This window comes from Molossus molossus, unplaced genomic scaffold, assembly GCF_014108415.1.
Source record: "Molossus molossus isolate mMolMol1 unplaced genomic scaffold, mMolMol1.p scaffold_m16_p_17, whole genome shotgun sequence".
NCBI lineage: Eukaryota > Metazoa > Chordata > Mammalia > Chiroptera > Molossidae > Molossus > Molossus molossus.
Genome location: NW_023425352.1, coordinates 27,453,861 through 27,474,073, shown reverse-complemented (window position 1 = coordinate 27,474,073; position 20,213 = coordinate 27,453,861). Strand labels below are relative to the sequence as shown.

The following is a 20,213-nucleotide window of genomic DNA, read 5'->3' as shown; positions in this document are numbered from 1 at the left end:
TGTAGAATGATGTCATAAAATCACCACCATCTTCTATAAATGTTGCAAAACCAAAAATAGGAAGGATATCATCTCAAAGTATCATCTGCCTTATTTTTCTCTTTTTGCTGAGGAAAACTTTATCATAGACTAGATCCAATCCGTATTTCAGCATTTAGGAGCCACTCTTTCCGGACAGTTGTTATCAAATGTTTAACCACCTATGATATGAATATCCAAAGCAAACTCTGTGAAATCCAGGGTAACTGGTTGTATATGTCCAGAAGCATAGGCAAAAATCTGCTACTCCCACCAAAACTAATATTAACACTAAAGTGTGTATCTCTCTTTTGTTTTTCCTGAAGAGCCTTGGCTATGCCTACTTCTTTGATGTCATCCATATGTCGCTTCAGACATAAAGAAACGAGCAAATCAGTAGCCTCAGAAGAGATCTTAAATGAGTTAAGTATTTTGCACTTTTATAAAATGCAGTTTCAATTGTTTGCCCTGAATTGCAACTGGTCTCTCCATCTCTAATCTATTGAACTTCCAGTTTACTTTCTGTTACACAATGAAGGTGCTCTTTATAAAATGTAATTCTAACCATTTCATTCCCTGCTCCCCCTCTCTCAGGGTCTGTAGAATAAGGTACAAGCTCCTTGGAATGTCCGTATAAAGCTATAATGATCAGGCCTTTACCCACTGTCAGCTGCATTACATCTCTTTCCACCCAACGGCGGTATCATATACTACTGCTCGTTCTAGAAAGCCTATGTACATTCCTTTCCTTTGCCTGCAGAGGCCTCCGCACAGCTCGGTATTATTATTACTGTTTTTTTATCCTCACCTGAGGACATTTTTCCATTTTTTGTTCAGATAGAGTCGGAGGGGGAGAGAGGAAGAGAGAGAGAGAGAGAGAGAGAGAGAGAGAGAGAGAGACATCAACGTGAAAGGGACACATCGAGTGGCTGCCACCCACACGACCCAACCAGGGCTGGGGACAAACTGCAATGGAGGTACGTGCCCTTAGCGGGAACCGAACCCAGGTCTCTGTGGACCGCAGGCCGATGCTCTAACCGCTGAGCCAAACCGGCCAGGGCACAGCTCAGTATTATTGACCACATTATGCCTAAAGTTTCTAAGTTCAAGCTCAAGCAGTTTTCTCTGTGAGGCTCTTCTTGTCCTCACCCCCAGAAAATTAATCCTTCCCTTTCCTGAGTAACTACTATACATGGAATATATTTTTATTTTATTTCACATTTTATTGCAATTATTTATTTACTTGTTTATTTTCCCCTAATAAACTACAAAATCCATAAAGCAAAGTTTCATTTATCTTCGTATTCTAGAAAAGTACTTAATATTAAATAGGATCAATAAATGGTTATTAAAAGGATGAGTGAATAATGGTTGTTTTAAATACTAGAAAAAGTAAGCCATCCAGTTGTCAACCAATAACCAAGTAATTTCCTAGCTTTCTATCTTTTATCAAATATATAAAATATTACAAAAACCTAGTCAGTGTTTATTATGTGTTTCAGGATACTGTACATCCTTTTGTGGAAGTTTCCTTTCAACACACTACCTACCAAACCAGTACTGCAAGTGGATCTTATCCATGCTGGAATGAGGAAATTAAAATAGATTTTCTGTAAGTTGGAGTCCATTTTTCTTTAGCTCCTAAAAAAAGAACAATAACAAAATTATTTTTGAGCTATTTATTTAAAATAATGGTAGAGATAGGCTTTGCTTTTTAAGCTTTTAAATTGTGAAATATTTCATACATAGATATTAATATTTATTATGTATATATAAATGTAAGTTCTGAGGAAAAATGATAAAATGAATACTTGTATATCTTCCTTCTATCTTAAAAAGTAGATACTGTATTACTGCTCTGGCCGGTTTGGCTCAGCGGTTAGATTGTTGGCCCTTGGACTAAAGAGTTGTGAGTTCGATTCCGATTAAGGGCACATACCTTGGTTGCATTTTGGTCCCTGGCCCTCGTCTGGGTCATTCAGGAGGCAAGCAATCGATGTGTCTCTCTTGCATCTCTCTCTCTCTCTGTCTCTCTCTCTCTGTCTCTCTCTCTCTCTGTCTCCCTCCCTCCCTCCCTCCTACTCTATCTGAAGATAAATGGGAAAAAAATATCCTCAGGTGAGGATTTAAAAAAAAAAGTAGATATTAACAATACCTTTGAAGGCCCCTCTGAGCCATTACCTAAAAGCGAAAACCTCTGGACCCACCTCTGAGCCAATACCTAAAAGCGAAAACCTCTGGACCCAAACCAGAATTTACAAGAGAATGATCCTACTGATGACATTATTTCAGAAGGGAGAAAAACACCAGGTAGACTAATATACCTTGAAATTTTGCCAGCTGAGATGCTACGGCTACTTCTGCTATTAGCAGAAATCAACTCTATTCTTCCAGATTCAACACAGGCTCAGTGGTATTTTCAGAATTTTGGGCCAGATTTCCTAAATAAATAACCTGGTTATTTGGTTGCCTGATTGGACCCGGTACTTCTTGTTTTTGCCTTGTTCTCTGATATCTGCTTACCTGACCTTTTTTCACTCTTGTATGTGAAGAGGGGTATTGATTGAAAGGGAAATCAATTATTTTATTGTATAATATTAAGTAATTAGTATATAAAAGTATATTTGACTTAAAAAGTTGTAAAGGTAGCCCTGGCCGGTTTGGCTCAGCGGTTAGAGCGTCGGTCTGCGGTCCGGAGAGACCCGGGTTCGGTTCCCGCTAAGGGCACGTACTTCGGTTGCAGTTTGTCCCCGGCCCTGGTTGGTCGTGCGGGTGGCAGCCACTCGATGTGTCCCTTCACGTCGATATTTCTCTCTCTCCCTCCCACTCTATCTGTACAAAAAATGGAAAAATATCCTCGGGTGAGGATAAAAAAAAAAAAAAAAAAGTTGTAAAGGTATAAAATATAGTTACATGTGTGGAAATATTTGGTATATTAATTTAGATATTAGAGTTAGAAGAAATATACTGGCCCAGCTAGTATGGCTCAGTGGATTGAGCATCATTCCATGGACTGAAAGGTCCCAGTTCGATTCCTGGTCAGGGCACATGCCCCATTTTGGATTAGATCCCCAGTAGGGGGCATGCAGGGGCAGCTGATTGATGATGTTTCTCTCTTATTGATGTTTCTAGCTCTCTCTAAAAAATCAATAAAAACATATTTTTTAAAAAAAGAAGAAATAGCCCTGGATGGTTTGGCTCGGTGGTTAGAGCATTGGCCTGCGGACCGGAGAGCCCTGGGTTCAGTTCCCACTAAGGGCACATACCTGGGTTGCAGTTTGTCCCCGGCCCTGGTTGGATAGTGCAGATGGCATCCACTCGATGTGTCCCTTTCACATCGATGTTTCTCTCTCTCTTCCTCTCTCCCTCCTGCTCTATCTGAAGATAAATGCAAAAAAACTGTCCTCAGATGAGGATAAAAAAATAATAATGAAAAAAAGAAATATACTGTATTAAATAAATAGACTTAGGATAACATAAAATAGTCAATAAGATAAATAAATTTATAGCTGAACTAAAGAGAAGAATGCTGTAGAGTATTTGCATTCTTGAAATTATAGTGAAATAAGCCACGAACACATTTAGAATACAATCAGGTAGATCAGAGGGTTCAGCTAAGGCAAAACCATTCAGCTACCACTTTTCCTTGCCTCAGATATAAGAGCTCTACTTGGTTCTCCACCTGACATTTTAATGAATAAAAACTTCGTACAAATGGTCCTGGCCGGTTTGGCTCAGCGGTTAAAGCGTTGGCCTGCGGTCCAGAGAGACCCGGGTTCGGTTTCCGCTTTCCGCTAAAGGCATGCACCTTGGTTGCAGTTTGTCCCCGGCCCTGGTTGGGTTCTTTGGGTAGCAGCCACTTGATGTGTTCCTTTCACGTCGATGTTTCTCTCTCTCTCTTCCTCTCTCTCCCTCCCACTCTATCTGAACAAAAGAGGGAAAAATGTCCTCGGGTGAGGATAAAAAAATAAATCTTAAAAGGAAACAAAAATACTACGTACAAATGGAGTGGATAGTAATAATAAATAAATAGTAATTAGCTTTGTAAACTCTACTTCAGAGTAGAAATTGTGAAATTTGAGGAAAGTTTGAGTAGAATACAAAATGAAAGATAATGTGGGACTTGAGTGGTTTGTAGGATATAATAAGTTGACACACTCAAACATGTCTTGAGGATGACAGTTATCATCTCTCCTATTAGCATAGTGTAGGAAACATACATTGCCTCCCCTGTCTTGTCTTAGACATTGCAACATGAAAGGGAACTCTTGACATGAAAGGGTAAGGAAGTCAGCTTATCACTTAGAAGTATAAGGAACCTTCAATTTAAAAATTATTCTCTGAACTCCACTAACATTTTTAAGGTGTCATTGTGCCTGTAGGTCTCAGAAAGTTATACAAACTATTGGAGATCCTTTGAAATAGTAGTTGCTTTCTTAAGCAACAAACTTCAACTATTAATGTCAGTGGCAGTTGGTATAGTGAAAAGAACCTGACCTTAGAGGCTGTTAAACTTGGGTTCAGAGTAGGGCTATGTCACTTGTTGGTGGCATTAGCTTGAGCAAGTTATTTAACCTCTCTGAGTTGATAAAAGTTTGATTGAGGTTTGATACACAGGCTGAAGCTGAGAGTAAAAGTTCATTGCTTGTATATACTACATTGTTCTTTCAATTACCTCTAAAAATGTATCCAATCAAGTAATATGTGTGAACTAGCAGAAACTAGCAGACTTTAAGATGGAAAATCTTTTTTTTTTTTCAGAGAGAGAGAGGAAAGGGGTGGTGGTGGGGGTGGGGGGGGGGACATCAACTTGAGAGAGAAACATCTGTCAGTTGCCTCCCATATGCGTCCCAACTGGAGATCAAACCTGCAACCTGGGTATGTGCCCTGATCAGGAATTGAACCTGCAACCTTTTTTTGGTGTATGGGATGATGCTCCAACTAACTGAGCCATCTGATCAGGGCTTGTTGGAAAATCTTAATGCACCATATTTCAGATAATTTGTTTGCAATGGATGCCTGTGGTAAAAGTCTTTCTGCTTGACATTTGAACATTTTTATTCTTCACGTAAGTTATCTTAAGCAATAAATAAGATAAATTACAAAGTACATACTGGCTTAATGAAAGATAGCAGTTGTTTTAAAAGCACATAATTTTTTCTTAGCTAACACATTATAACAGAAAAGAACACAGGTAATTTTATAGTCCTTTCTAAATAACGCTCTTATAAAACAAATTAAGCATTTAAATATTTTTTTATTTACAGATCACCAGGACATGATTATAGTTTCTCAAGTTTATCTAAAATAAAAGATAATATATATATCAACATTTTTGATGAAATGATTATTGAAAAACATGAGGTAAAGTACAATAATTTTAATAGTGTTGAAGTAATTCTAAGGTCAGACTGAATGAAGTCTAGTAACATTTGTAAATTTGCTTTTAAATGCAATATCTATTTCTAACATTTTCTAAAAAGCATTTTTGGGAAGCTTAAAATAAATCAGAAGTATGACAAGACAGTTAAAAAATAACAGATCATAAACCATATATAGGAGGAAGAGGGGTAAATATACCAAGAATTTGGGAGAAGTAGGTTTCTGCAATTGAACATGACATTTAAATATGAGCTTTCTGGTAGCTAAGATAGAAAGATAAGCACAAATGGGTTATACACTTCCTATTATCTGATCAAAGAAAATATACCACTTCTACAAAAAAGACAAAATGATTACTAAAAGCCAGTTCTATTCAATGGAATTTTAAAAGTTACTGAATGTCTTCCTCGTAGATGTGAAAGCCCATAACATAGTGCCTAGTGCCATAGCAGGTTCTAAAATAAATGCTAGTTTCCTTCATACTGAAGTTGGCACAAAGTATAAAGAGGCATATACATTATACCTTCTCTCTTGGGGCTCTGATGAAATGTCTATCAAATTCTGTGGCAATACTGATGAAGGAGCAGTTAATTCTACATGGAGGGGTTGGGAATCAGGCTCAGAGAAGTTGAAGTAGACCCTGAAGTATGGTTCAGGGATGAGCCTCATATAAGAACTACTGAGAAACATAATGGGAATGTTTTCCAGTTCAGGAGATACATAGTCTTATTAAAACATTCTCTCATACAGGGAAGAACTGAGCTGTTTGGCACTGGGGTGAGGGCTGGAGAGGGGGCTTTCTCCAGGACAAACATTTTGTCAGAAGCCTTTGTTCCTTTGGTGAGCCCTTCCCTGGGGCGGCAGACAGCCCCCATATCTGGGACTCCACCAACCTGGCTCACATTGGTAGCCCCGCCCAGGTGACTCCCTGATGCCCCGCCCCACCCAACTTTCAGGCCCACCCAAGCTGTTGCCACTTGCTTAACCATAGGAGTGGCCTGTCTTGGAGCCTGCTTAAAGTTTTTCCTAAATTCTTTTATTTTTTATTTTTTATTAATTAATTTTTGTTACAGATGTTTCTCCTTTTCCCCCCACTAATTCCCCCCTCTCCCTCCCTCCCTGCCCTTTCCACAGTTTGTTGTCCATGTCCACTGTTCATGCATATATGCATATAAGTTCTGTGGTTTATCTCTCCCCCACCACCCCCCTCTTCTGGGGATTGTAAGTCTGTACCCCACTTCCACGTCTCTGGGACTACTCCATTCCTCAGACTGTTTTGTTCATTATATTCCACAAATAAGTGAGATCATATGAAACTTGTCTTTCTCTGTTTGGCTTGTTTCACTTAGGATGATACTTTCCAGGTCCCTCCACATGGTCTCAAAGGATAAGAGATCTTTCTTTCTTACAGCTGCGTACTCCTCCATTGTGTATATGTACCACTCCTTTTTTATCCATTCGTCTACTGATGGACACTTGGGCTGTTTCCAGATCTTAGCGATTGTAAATAGTGCTGCTACAAACATGGGGGTACATATATTCTTTCTGATTGGTGTTTTGGGCTTCTTAGTGTATATTCCTAGAAATGGGATCACTGGGTCAAATGGCAGTTCAATTTTTAATTTTTTGAGGTAACACCATATTGTTTTCCACAGTGGCTGCACCAGTCTGCATTCCCACCAGCAGTGTATTAGAGTCCCCTTTTCTCCACACCCTGGCCAACACTTGTTGTTTGATGATTTGTTGATGGTGGCCATTCTTACAGGTGTGAGGTGATACCTCATTGTTGTTTTAATTTGCATCTCTCTGATGATTAGTGATGATGAGCATTTCTTCATATGTTTCTTAGCCATTTGTATGTTCTGTTTGGAGAGGTGTCTATTTAGTTCCTCTGCCCATTTTTTAATTGGATTCTTTGTCTTCCTTTTGTGGAGCTGTATGAGCACTCTATATGTATTGGAAATTAACCCCTTATCTGATATATCATTGGCAATTATGCTCTCCCATACAGTGGGTAGCCTTTCCGTTTTGATGATTATATCTTTCGCTGTGCAGAAGCTTTGAGTTTGATGTAGTCCCATGTGTTCATTTTCTCTTTTGTTTCTATTGCCTTGGGTGATGTGTCAGTAAAAATTCTGCTGCGTATGATGCCTGAAATTTTGTTGCCTACAGTCTCTTCTAGGGTTTTTAGGGATTCATGAGTCACATTGAAGTCTTTTATCCATTTTGAGTTTATTCTTGTGTAGGGTGTAAGTTGATGGTCTAGTTTCATTTTTCTGCAAGTAGCTGTCCAATTTTCCCAACACCATTTATTAGAGGCTGTCCTTACTCCACTGAATGCTCTTGGCACCTTTGTCAAATATTAATTGAGCATATTGCCTTGGGTCCATTTCTGGGTTCTTTGTTCTGTTCCACTGGTCTATATGCCTGTTCTTGTGCCAGTACCAGGCTATTTTGATTACAGTGGCTTTGTAGTATAACCTGAAATCTGGTATTGTGATCCCTCCAACTTTGTTGTTCCTTTTCAAGATTGCTGTGGCTGTTCGAGGCCTTTTTTGGTTCCATATGAACTTTTGAAGTAATTGTTCTAATTCTGTGAAGTATGCCGTTGGTATTTTGATGGGGATTGTGTTGAATCTATAGATTGCTTTGGGTAATATGGACATTTTAATGATGTTAATTCTCCCAATCCATGAACAGGGTAAGTGCTTCCACTTTTTTATATCTTCCTCTATTTCTTTTTTCAATGACCTATAGTTTTCTGCGAATAGGTCCTTTATTTCTTTGGTTAAGTTTATTCCTTGGTATCTTAATTTTTTTTGCCGCAATGGTAAATGGGATTGTTTCTTAGTTTCTCTGTCTGTGAGTTCATCATTGGTGTATAAGAATGCTGTTGATTTCTTGATGTTAATTTTGTATCCTGCTACTTTGCCAAATTCATTTATTAAGTCTAGTAAACTTTTGATGGACTCTTTGGGGTTTTCTATGTATAGTATTATGTCATCTGCGAATAATGACAGTTTCACTTCCTCCTTTCCAACTTGGATCCCTTTTATTTTTTCTTTCTGTCTGATTGCTGTGGCTAAGACTTCCAGTACTATGTTAAATAAGAGTGGCGAAAGTGGGCATCCTTGCCTTTTTCCTGTTCTTAAGGGAAATGCTTTTAGTTTTTGCCCATTGAGTATGATGTTGGCTGTAGGTCTTTCATATATGGCCTTTATTATGTCTAGATATGATCCCTCTATTCCCACACTGCTGAGCGTTTTTATCAGAAATGGATGCTGGATTTTGTCAAAGGCTTTTTTGGCATCTATTGATAAGATCGTGTGGTTTTTATTCTTCATTTTGTTTATGTGGTGTATCACATTTATTGATTTGCGAATATTGTACCAGCCTTGCATCCCTGGGATGAATTCCACTTGGTCATGGTGGATAATGTTTTTGATGTATTGCTGGATCCGATTTGCTAGTATTTTGTTTAGGATTTTGACATCTATGTTCATCAGGGATATTGGCCTGTAGTTTTCTTTCTTTGTTGTGTCTTCTTCTGGTTTTGGAATTAGAATTATGCTGGCTTCATAAAACGAGTTTGGAAGTCTTCCTTCTTCTTGAATTTTTTGAAATAGTTTGAGGAGAATGGGTGTTAGTTCTTCTTTGAATGTTCAGTAAAACTGCCCCATGAAGCCATCCGGGCCTGGGCTTCTGTTTGCTGGGAGAGTCTTGATTACATCTTCAATTTCTTCTGTTGTTATTGGTCTGTTCAAGTTTTCTATCTCTTCCTGATCCAGTTTTGGGAGACTATGTGTTTCTAGAAATTTGTCCATTTCGCTTAGATTGTCGAATTTGTTGCCATATAATTGTTCATAGTAGTTGTTAACGATCTTTTGTATTTCTGTGGTGTCAGTTGTTACCTCTCCTCTTTCATTTCTGATTTTGTGTATTTGGGTTCTCTGTCTCTGTTTCTTGTTGAGTCTAACTAAGAGTCCATCAATCTTGTTTATCTTTTCGAAAAACTAGCTCTTTGTTTCATTGATCCTTTGAATATTTTTTTGGTCTCTATGTCATTTATTTCTGCTCTGATCTTTACTATTTCCTTCCTTCTATTTGCTCTGGGGTTTTCTTTTAGTTTGCTTTCTAGTTCTTTAAGTTGTGAGGTTAGATAGTCTATTAAAAATTTTTCTTGTTTCTTGAGGTAGGCTTGTAGTGCTATGAATTTCCCTCTCAGAACTGCTTTCGCTGCATCCATAGATTTTGTGTTGTTGTGTGTTCATTTTCATTGGTTTCCAGGAAGTTTTTGATTTCTTCCTTGATCTCCTCGGTGACCCATTCATTGTTTAATAACATGCGATTTAGTTTCCATGTGTTCAAATGTCTTTGTATGTTCTTCCTGCAATTGATTTCTAGTTTCATGCCATTGTGATCTGAGAAGATACTTGATAAGATTTCAATTTTCTTGAACTTGTGCCCTAACATGTGGTATGTCTTTGAGAATGTCCCATGTGCACTTGAGAAGAATGTGAATTCTGTAGTTTAGGGGTGTAATTCTCTGTAGATAGCTATTAAATCCATTTGGTCTAGTGCTTCATTTAGAGTCTCTGTTTCCTTGCTAATTTTTTGTCTAGAGGATCTACCCAGTGATGTCAGCGGGGTGTTGAAGTCCCCTGCTATGATTGTATTGTTGTCAATTTCTCCTTGGAAGTCCTCCAGAAGTTTTTAAATATATTTTGGTGCTCCTATATTGGGTGCATATATGCTTATCAAGGTTATATTTTCCTGTTGGATAGATCCTTTCAATATTATGTAGTGGCCTTCTTTGTCTCTAGTTATGGCCTTCATTCTGAAATCTATTTTATCAGATATGAGTATTGCTACCCCAGCTTTTTTCTTTTCTGTTTGCTTGGAAGATTTTTTTCCATCCCTTCACTTTCAATCTATGTGAGTCTTTTGTTGTGAGGTGGGTCTCTCATAAACAACATATAGATGAGTCATGCTTTCTTATCCAATCATCTACTCTGTGTCTTTTTATGGGAGCATTCAATCCATTTACATTTAAAGTGATTATTGATGTGTACTTATTTATTGCCATTTTTGTTTAGTGTGGTTCTGTTTTTCTTCCCATTTCTCCTGGTAATTACAGCAGTCCTTTTAACATGTCTTGCAGTGCTGGTTTGATGCTAATGTATTCCCTTACCCTTTTTTTGTCTGGAAAGCTCTTTATTTGACCTTCTATTTTGATGATAGTCTTGCTGGGTAGAGTAGTCTTGGATTCAGATCCTTGTTCTTCATGCCATTCCATTCTGGCCTGTAATGTTTCTTGTGAGAAGTCAGCTGAGAGCCTTATGGGGTTTCCTTTGTAGGTAACCTGTTGCTTCTCTCTTGCTGCTTTTAGGATTCTCTCTTTGTCTTTAATTTGTGGCAGTTTGATTACTATGTGTCTTGGAGTGGTCCTGTTTGGGTTCTTCTTACTTGGGGCTCTCTGTGCTTCTTGAACTTGAATGCCTTCTTCCTTCACCAAATTAGGGACGTTTTCTGTCACTATTTCTTCAAATATATTCTCTAACCCTTGCTCATTTTCTTCTTCTTCAGGGACTCCTATGATGCGAATATTATTCCGTTTCCAGTCGTCCCACATTCTCTTAAGCTATCTTCCTGTTTTTTAATTGTTTTTTCCTTTTGGTTTTCTGATTGGTTGATTTTTTTCTACCCTGTTTTCTAATTCACTGATCTGGTCCTCAACCTTCCCCTACTCTGCTTTTTAGACCTTCCAATGTGTTTTTCATTTCATGTCATTCTTCATTTCTTCTTCTTGTTTTTTAATTTCCAACTGGTTGATTTTCAACATCTCTATGTCTTTACTCATGGTGCTCATATCCTTACACATGCTGTTGAGCTTCCTCAACATCATGGCTCTAAATTCTTGTTCTGTTAACTTGCTTAACTGCACCTCATTAGTCTCATCTTCCATAGAGGTCTCTTGTTCTTTCATTTGGCTTTTGTTTCTGTTTTTCACCATTTTGGCTATCACAGTGGGCTTTGGAGTCTGCCTAATTTTCCCTGTGGGTGTTGGTGTTCTGCTGTTTGTGGCTCTCTTTCCTGGGTTTGGATGAGCCAGGGAGGACCCACTTTAAACACTACTGTCAAGTCTTTGCTTTTCTGGTTAGTGTTGCTAACCCAGGGAATGGTAGTTATCCTCTAGCTTTTTTTGCCTGGAGGCTATTAGTAGAGGTTACCTGAAGACCCTTGGTTTCTGAGTTGCCTGAAAAACTCCCTCAGGTGCTCAGTATAAGAGGATTTCTTGAGGGTGGGGCAGCTGCTGGTTGTTAATGGGCCTCAATTAGCATTTCAATGGCCACCAGGTGGGGTTGAATCTCCGAGGGAGGGGCCTCCGCCTCTCCCCAGGGCCCTGGGAAGGAATAAAATGACCACAGTCTTGCGTGGCTGCACTTAGCAAAAGCTCTTAGCACCTTCCAAAACCCGAATGTCCCCACACAGTTCCAGTCTAGTCTGCCTTCCCTCTGCCAGAGTCCAAGGTGAATGAGTGCTGCCAATTTAGCCTCTGTCTAAACTCTGCGTCATGGAGCCACCTGGGACTTTTAACCTGAGGATGCTGCTTCCAGCCAAGGGCGGCTGTGGCTTTGGCACCAGCCGAGGGCCTTGCACTCAGCAGAAGCCCCAGGACTAAGCCACGGTAGCGGGACACTGCCAAGATGGCAGCAGCTTCCAGCAGAGTCCCCTGGTCCCAGCGAGTTCGTGCGGCACCAGCCGAGGGCTTAGCACGCAGAGTTCGCAGGACTCAGGTGGGGTTGCAGCCGAGGTGGCAGCAGCAGCTTCCCACCGAGTCCCCTGGTCCCTGCCCAGGCCGCTGTGGACCGTGGGCTCCCGGCCTCCTTTCGCGTCCTCGCAAGCCTACCAGGATTGAGTCAGTGTCCCTGGTTATGTGGTTCTCCAAGGTGTCTTTCGGTTGCCCCTTCCTGACGTTTTGTCTTTATTTTTGTTGTAAATCCAGTTTGGTCCTGGGAGATGGTCTGTGTAGCTCCATTCACTCCACCGCCATTTTTCAGATCAGTTTTTCCTAAATTCTTTCAAACAAGCAGCATCTGGTCTCAGATAGCCCCATACCACTCATTAAGTAATACACAGAAACAAACACAGGGAGGCAGCCAAAATGAGGAGACAAAGAAACAGGTCCCAAATGAAAGAACAGAACAAAACCCCAAGAAAAGAACTAAGCTTTGAAATGGAGATAAGCAACCCAACAGATGCTGAATTCAAAATATTGCTTATGAGGATGCTCAATGAACTTAGTGAGAACCTCAGTGAACTTAGTGAGGGCCTCAAGAGCATAAAAAAAGACCAGTCAGAAATGATGGATGCACAGTCAGAAATGAAGGAGGCATTAACTGAAATAAAGAATAAATTACACAGAATCAATAGTAGAGTACGTAAATCCAAGAAGCAAACCATCGATTTGGAATATAAGGAAGCAAAAAATGCCCAATCAGAACAGCAAAAAGAAAAAAGGATCCAAAAAAATGAGGATAGTGCAAGGAGCCTCTGGGACAACTTCAAGCGTGTCAACATTCGCATCTTGGGAGTGCCAGAAGGAGAAGAGCGAGAACAAGAAATTGAAAACCTGTTTGAAACAATAATGGCAGAAAACTTTCTTAATTTGGTGAAGGAAACAGACATACAAGTCCAGGAAGCACAGAGAGTCCCAAATAAGATGAACCCCAGAGGTCCACACCAAGACACATCATCATCAAAATGAAAAAGGTTCAAAACAAAGAGAGAATCTTAAAAGCAGCAAGAGAAGGGCAGCTAGTTACCTACAAGGGAGTTTCCATAAGGCTGTCAGCTGATTTCTCAAAAGAAACTTTGCAGGCCAGAAGGGAGTGGCAAGAAATAAAGTGATGAAAAGCAAGAACCTACAGTCAAGATTACTCTACCCTGCAAAGCTGTTATTTAGAATCAAAGGCCATATAAAGAGTTTCCCAGACAAGAAAAAGTTAAAGGAGTTCATCACCATCAAACTATTATTATATAAAATGTTGAAGGGTCTTCTTGAAGAAAAAGATAAAAAATATAAACAAACAAAATGGCAATGAATACATATCTATCAACAATTGAATCTACAAACAAAATGAACAGGCAGAACAGAAACATTCTCAAAACAGAGAACATTTTGTTGGTTATCAGATTGGGGGAGGGGCAGGGGAATGGGTGAAAGAGGTGAAGGGATTAAGAAATATAAATTGGTTGCTAGACTGACAAACCTCAAAGGGAAGGGAGGTTGGGGGGTGGGAAGAAATGAACCAAAGAACTTATATGCATATGTGCATAACCAATGGACGCAGACAACAGTGTGGGAAAAGACAGGAGTGGGGCGGGAGAGGGGAGGAGGGGGTCAATGGGGGAAAAATGAGGAACATTCGTAATACATTCAACAATAAAGATAAGTTAAAAATATAATAAAATAAAATAAAATAAAAGTATTACCTTAAAAATGTGAATAGCCACGCATATGTCATAAACTCTACAACAGGTCATTATTTTGCTTTAGTCAATTATCTTTTAAAGAAATTTAAAAGTGAGAAAAATTATATTTTCTACTTACCCTTTGGTTTCTTTTTAAAATAAAGAGAATGATTTTTTTATACTTACCTACAAGTGTGTGAAAGTATTCATCATATGATATAAAGCAAATAATAGAAAAATTACTTATTTTAACAGGATCGCTGTTTCAGGAGCTGCAGTGGTCATTCATATGTAAGAAAGAATTGGCTTGGATCCATTATCTTTCCTTTCTCTGCTCTTCTGCAACAATCTGAGGTAATAGAAAATGATTCTTTACCTCTGGCCAATAGAAACATTTACTGATTCTCTGAATCAGATTCTGTGATTGGCAGGTTGTTAGGTCAGTTAAAGTGATTTTGTATTTGAGAGCCATTGGGGTGTTGGAATGTTTGAAGGTTTTAGCTGTTTCTAAAACAGAAGACACCCACAAGTTTATTTTTTAATATTGATATAAAATGGGACAGTTAGCCATAAATCTTAAGGCAGCGTTTATAATTGAACATAATAGTTTCATAGGACCAGATGACAGATGTTCTGATTAATGATGTTGCCTCATAAGCATGGGTTCCAGGAGTTTCAGCTCCTCAGAATCGTTTATCATTCATGGTGAGACTGATGATTAGTACCTGTCTCTGTTATACTCCCCGAGGGCCCTGCTGTTGGGTTATGTAGCAAGAATATGCCTACATGACCAGCAAAATATAAAAACTCCAGCCTAGACTCCATCTGAGGCTCTGTTACTTACTTACAGAGCTATGCCATATATAGAAGACTCAGAGATGAATTTTCTACCTCAGTGGAGTTCCCTGTCTATAGAAGAAAACTCACATTTCAGTACAGCCTGATAATGCTGTAGTGCTTTGATAGGGGTATGAGCTAGGTACAATGATACAGTAGGGAGTACCTTACTCACGCTGGTTTGGAGGGGGAAGAAAGGGGTGTTCAGAGGCGGAAGGGTGGGTAAGAGGGGAACGAGGAGGAGAATGAAAGATCAGGGAAGTATTTACAGATGAGATAACTTTTGAATCAAGTCCTAAAGATGAGTTTGTCAAGCAAACGAGGGCATTTAACTCAGAAGGATTTATGTGTGTAATAGTTAATACTGCATTTGGTTGTATGCCACAGAAAAGCCAACAGTGGCTGAGGTGTCGGGTCTATTTATTTCACTTGAAAAGAAGTCTAGATGCCAGTGCAGCAGCTCAAGAATATCTTGAAGAATCCAAGCTACTTTTGCATTTCTGTTCCACTGTCCTTACCGTGTGACTGGCATCTTCATAACTGCAAAGTGTTCACTGTGCCTGCAACCTCATCTTCATGTTGTAGACAGGAATCAGGGTGAAGCATGAAGTGGCAGGGCCTATATAAGAAAAACAGACACTTCACTGGAAAATCCCAGCAGACTTTTCATATTTTGTTGATGTGACTTGACCACTACATGGCTGTCACATTGCCAGCTAGAACTGTTGGTAAGAAAGGAAGACAGAATGCATATTAGGGAGAATAGAAATGTTTGCATAATATGCAACTGCAGAGTGTCACGAGGGAGGATGTTGCACATATAAGTGCTGCAAATAAAGAGCAATAGAGATTTAAGTTTTGGAAGGAATGGGGCTTTCTACGCTCGTAAATCTCTGCCGTTGTCTCTCAGTCTCAGGCCAGACTCTAGGACAGAGAGGTAGTTCAGAATGTGAGCTTCAAATGTGGACACACCTGGGTTGCAATCTGGCTCCACTACTCATCAGCTGTGTTGTGATCTTGTACAAGTGACTTAAATTCTCTGAGCCTCAATTTTCTTATCTACAAAATGGAAAGGAGAGCAGTATCTACTTCGTTGAATGGTGTGATCTATATCAAGCACTTGGCACAGTGCCATAGCAAGTGCTCAGTAACTATTAACTATGATTATTAGTTATTATGATTGTAGATTAGCTCCTCCCTATACACACCCACACAATTTCTCCTCCTGTGGACCTTTAGGTTGTCCTTCCTGCTGCTGTAGTTTTTTTCTCTTTCTAGACCCAATGAAAAATGTAACATTGTCTTTTAGCATTTTCTCTGGGCTGGAATTAGATTTTTTTAGAGTTTTTATCACTCTGATATAGTAACTTTCTTACTCCTGCCCTTTTTGCATAGTGCATTATTAGACAGACACCCAGGTGTCAAGGGTGCCTGTGAACAGATCACTGTGGAGAACCTGATCATCCTTGTACAAGTGCATATCAGTAGGACCAGCGCATACTCATGCAAGCCTGCTTCCTGTTGAGGAGAAGACTGAGCTATTTGATGTTTATTTTCATCTTGCAGAGCCAATTATATTAATATATTCTTTCAGATTAATGGAACATTCCAAGTACACATTCCACCAGTTTTGCTTGGGTATACTTGGAGTAAGTCTTATATGTCTCCTAAAGAAGATTATAATGAGCAGAATTCAAAAGAATGTACCTTTTTAAATATTTTTGCTACCATTGAACCTCAAATATCATATGTCACCTATAATCCAGAACTGTACAAGGTATGTTTTACATTGAATTATTTTCATATATACTATCAAAGAAGTGTCAAGTATTTTAAAAACCAATAACAGTAATTTCAAAGCTGGCCAAAAAACCTCACACATTGATTTTTGGTATTTCCCTGTGGGAACAATATGTGTGGTACAATGTTGAAATATTTTAAACTTGATTTTAAACTTAGTTTTCAGATCAAATAGATGTTTTGGAGAGAGCGCACATTTTTAGAAAAAATTGTCAGGCAGTATTTCCCAACCGAAGAATCACAACTACTGTTTTTAATGCTGACGGGATGCAGATCTTAGTAACAAGATACATCAAAGCATTAAATCCACCTCAGCAACTCTTGGATATATTTCTTCGTGATTCTAATGCAACTCTTGTAAGTTATATTTATTTTAGTAGCTTTATTAAGATATAATTCACATACCATATAATTAACCCATCTAAAGTGTACAATTCAGTGATTTTTAGTATCTTCATGGAATTGTGCAACCATCTCCATGATAAATTTTAGAACATTTTCATCACTCCAGATTTACATTTTTAAACTGTTTATTTTTTAATATTAATTTTGAGTATAAGTTTCTTACTAAAATCGTTTTGCTTTCAAAGACAGTTTCATGAGAGAAAAACCATCTATGTTGCTATGTGTCCTCCTGAGCCCCTGATAGAAGATCTTTCTGATCCCCTTTATTTCTGCCTGCTTGGACCAGATGGTCACTGTTGTTATACCAGCTCACATGACCATACTGGCTTCACAAATTTTCTATCAAACTTTAAAAAATGATGCAAAAATTTATTTGACTTCCAGGCAAAATAAAAGTTATGTCTAAAGGGTGTCCTTCTAAGGATTGCTTCTCACAGGATTGTTTGTCATTGTTTGTGGGAATGAAAACAACTGTGTTATATATATTTTTAATTTTTCTTTATTGATTTTAGAGAGAGAGGAAAGGAGGAGAGAGAGCTAGAAACATCGATGAGAGAGAACATCGATTGGCCGCCTCCTGCATACCCCACACTGGGGATCGGGCCCACAACCTGGGCATGTGCCCTGATCGGGAATTGAACTGGCGACCTCTTGGTGCATGGGTCGATGCTCAACCACTGAGCCACACCAGCCGGGCACTATATTATATTTTCTATGTAAACTGCCAACATAACACTTCCCACATCATCCCTATGTAACTTTATGCCTACCTATTTACCAGCCGCCAAAAGATAAATATACTCAAAATTTAATTTTATATAAAATGAAGATTTATTCATTATAGACTCAAAAGAAGATATAGCTTCTTTCACTTTCAGAAAGAAAAATATGAAATCAGAAGTATAAGACTCCCCTTTAAGAAAAAAGTAAGTATGGGAGAAAAAGAAGAAACATCTGTCACAAAAATAAATTAATTTAAAAAAAGAGAAAAAAGTAAGCTTTGGTTAAAGGACATCTATGAAAAATCACTTGTACCTTTTGTTTATTCAGGTTTGATTGGGTCAGTTGACTCTCCTCAGAATATTTATTGTCCAATCTAAATCTCCCTTAGCTGGACTCTTAAGCTGAAATCAAAATTCATAATTTAGGTTGCCTTTTGCTTCACTCTGCTTTTCCATTCTGAGCTTCTTCCTGCCTATGTTTCCTCACACCCAAAATCCAAGGAGATAGTAGTGTTCTTAGATGCATTGCAAAGACAATATTTGTGTGTGTTTAATATAAATCCTAGCTCCTTTGCTTGTCAAGGACTGTGACCCATGACAGCATAGGAGGTCCTAATAGCTCATAAATGGTGGCTATTGTAAATTAATGAAAATGTTACTGAACTTTCTGTGTTAACTCACTATTTATTTGTATCCCTTTCTCCTTTCTTGTTTTAGCTTGAGTCCTTGCCTCTAGTCCTAGAGGGGCAACAATTGACCGTATAATTTTTGTTGTTTGAGAAAGCAGGCTATACCAGTATCTTCCTGCTGCAGCAGCTCATTAACAGCTTACATTAATAAAAATAATTCTGACTTTGAACCTGAAAGCAAATCAAACTTATGCTGTTCTTCAATATCTCTTTTCAATTTTAACAGTTATATTTTAAATTATACATGTAATATATCATGTTTAAAATGTTAATACTTTATTACAGTGAAATATCATGGCTAACAGGCTAACTTGGGCTCAATCCTAGAGACACCATGTATGATGTTAGCTGTGTGATGCTGGGCAAGTTATCTTAGCACTCTAAGCCTGTTGCATCTTCTGTAAAACAAACAAATAAAAATAATGATAGTATTTACTTCATAGGATACACAAATGTGTTAAATAATAAGGCATATAAAGCATTGTGATGAGCATATAGTATACACTCAGTAAATGTTTCTTAATATTATTCTAGGACTTCATTGCTCACTTTGTATCTTTGATTCCTGTTATGTCTGATACACTGGATGAAAATGATGGTTTTGATGTATGGATGACATCAGAGGTAACTAATTACATTTTATAATTAAAATTCATAGTATTTCTTACTTGCTTTTCTTTTAAGAAACCTATTTTTTTTATAATATGTAATACTTTGCCTTGTGAACTTTGAAAGCATTTGATAATTTAATAAATTATTTTCAATTCTATTAACAACCCATAGAAATAATTCTGAAAGAACAAATGTCTTACTCAACGTTGTAAGTGGTAGCTATGAATATTTTGATTCAATAGGACTTTAAGAAATGCAATATTATGACAGTCTCCAGAGAGAAATATGGCTTGTCGCTGTGGAGCTGGTCAGACCCTGAAGTCAAGGGCAAATGCCTCACTTCCCAGGTTTCCCAGGCTCCCCACAGCTGAACGAAGAGCTAGTATAGCAGTGCTCTTTCCTCGCTCTTTAGATTGGTCACGAACTGGAATACAGACGCATGCAATGTTTGGGACATATTTATACTAAAATATTTGTTTATCTTAAATTCAAATTTAGTTGGGCATCCTATTTTCCCCCAAAATCAGGCAACCCTAAACAGGACTTCCATTTCACCTTACATACTATTTAGTTGCTTATAAATTGACCCAACTCTGTACCATGTACATCCCAAGTTTAATCTCCTTGAATTAATAGGAAGACTTGATTCTTATTTATTTTTACATTTATCACTTATACACTGCTTTAAATTTGACAAGCATTCCATAATATTTTTGATTGGAGAATATTAGTATCATGGGAGCTTAAGAGGACTTTCTATCTGGAACTGATAGTCCTAGAACTTATCTAGAATGTTTTAGAGGGTAGATTTGAGATGAATTGGATTTAGGGGCACAGGGTTAACTTCATAGGTAGGGTTACTCTGCCTTCTGCTTAGTGAGAAGGAGGGAAACACAAGCATGTCGTCCTAGTGATTCAAAGCTGGTAGAGTGCAAAGAGTTGTCAGAAGAACTCTAGACTCTTCTGAGACTCTGAACTAATCAGAATGCGTTCAGGGGTATTATGATCCTGCAGAACATTAAAGACAGATTCTAGCCCTGACCGGTTTGGCTCAGCGGTTAAAGCGTCGGCCTGCGGTCCTGAGAGACCGGGGTTCGGTTCCCGCTAAGGGTATGTACCTCGGTTGCAGTTTGTCCCCGGCTCTGGTCAGTCGTGCGGGTGGCAGCCACTCGATGTGTCCCTTCACATTGATGTTTCTCTCTCTCTCTCTCTGTTCCTCTCTCTCCCTCCCACTCTACCTGAACAAAAAATGGAAAAATGTCCTCGGGTGAGG

General features: G+C 38.6%; 1 protein-coding gene across 1 annotated transcript in view; it reads left to right on the top strand.

The window, feature by feature from the left end:
* CC2D2B (coiled-coil and C2 domain containing 2B) overlaps positions 1-20,213 on the top strand; it is a 108,480-nt gene that overhangs the window by 73,161 nt on the left and 15,106 nt on the right. Inside the window, exons 22-29 of the mRNA XM_036265495.1 lie at positions 345-440; position 613; positions 1,521-1,630; positions 5,286-5,382; positions 14,131-14,229; positions 16,307-16,489; positions 16,672-16,869; positions 18,863-18,952. Coding sequence (XP_036121388.1) covers positions 345-440; position 613; positions 1,521-1,630; positions 5,286-5,382; positions 14,131-14,229; positions 16,307-16,489; positions 16,672-16,869; positions 18,863-18,952 — 874 coding nt within the window. The remainder of the gene's footprint in view (positions 1-344; positions 441-612; positions 614-1,520; positions 1,631-5,285; positions 5,383-14,130; positions 14,230-16,306; positions 16,490-16,671; positions 16,870-18,862; positions 18,953-20,213) is intronic.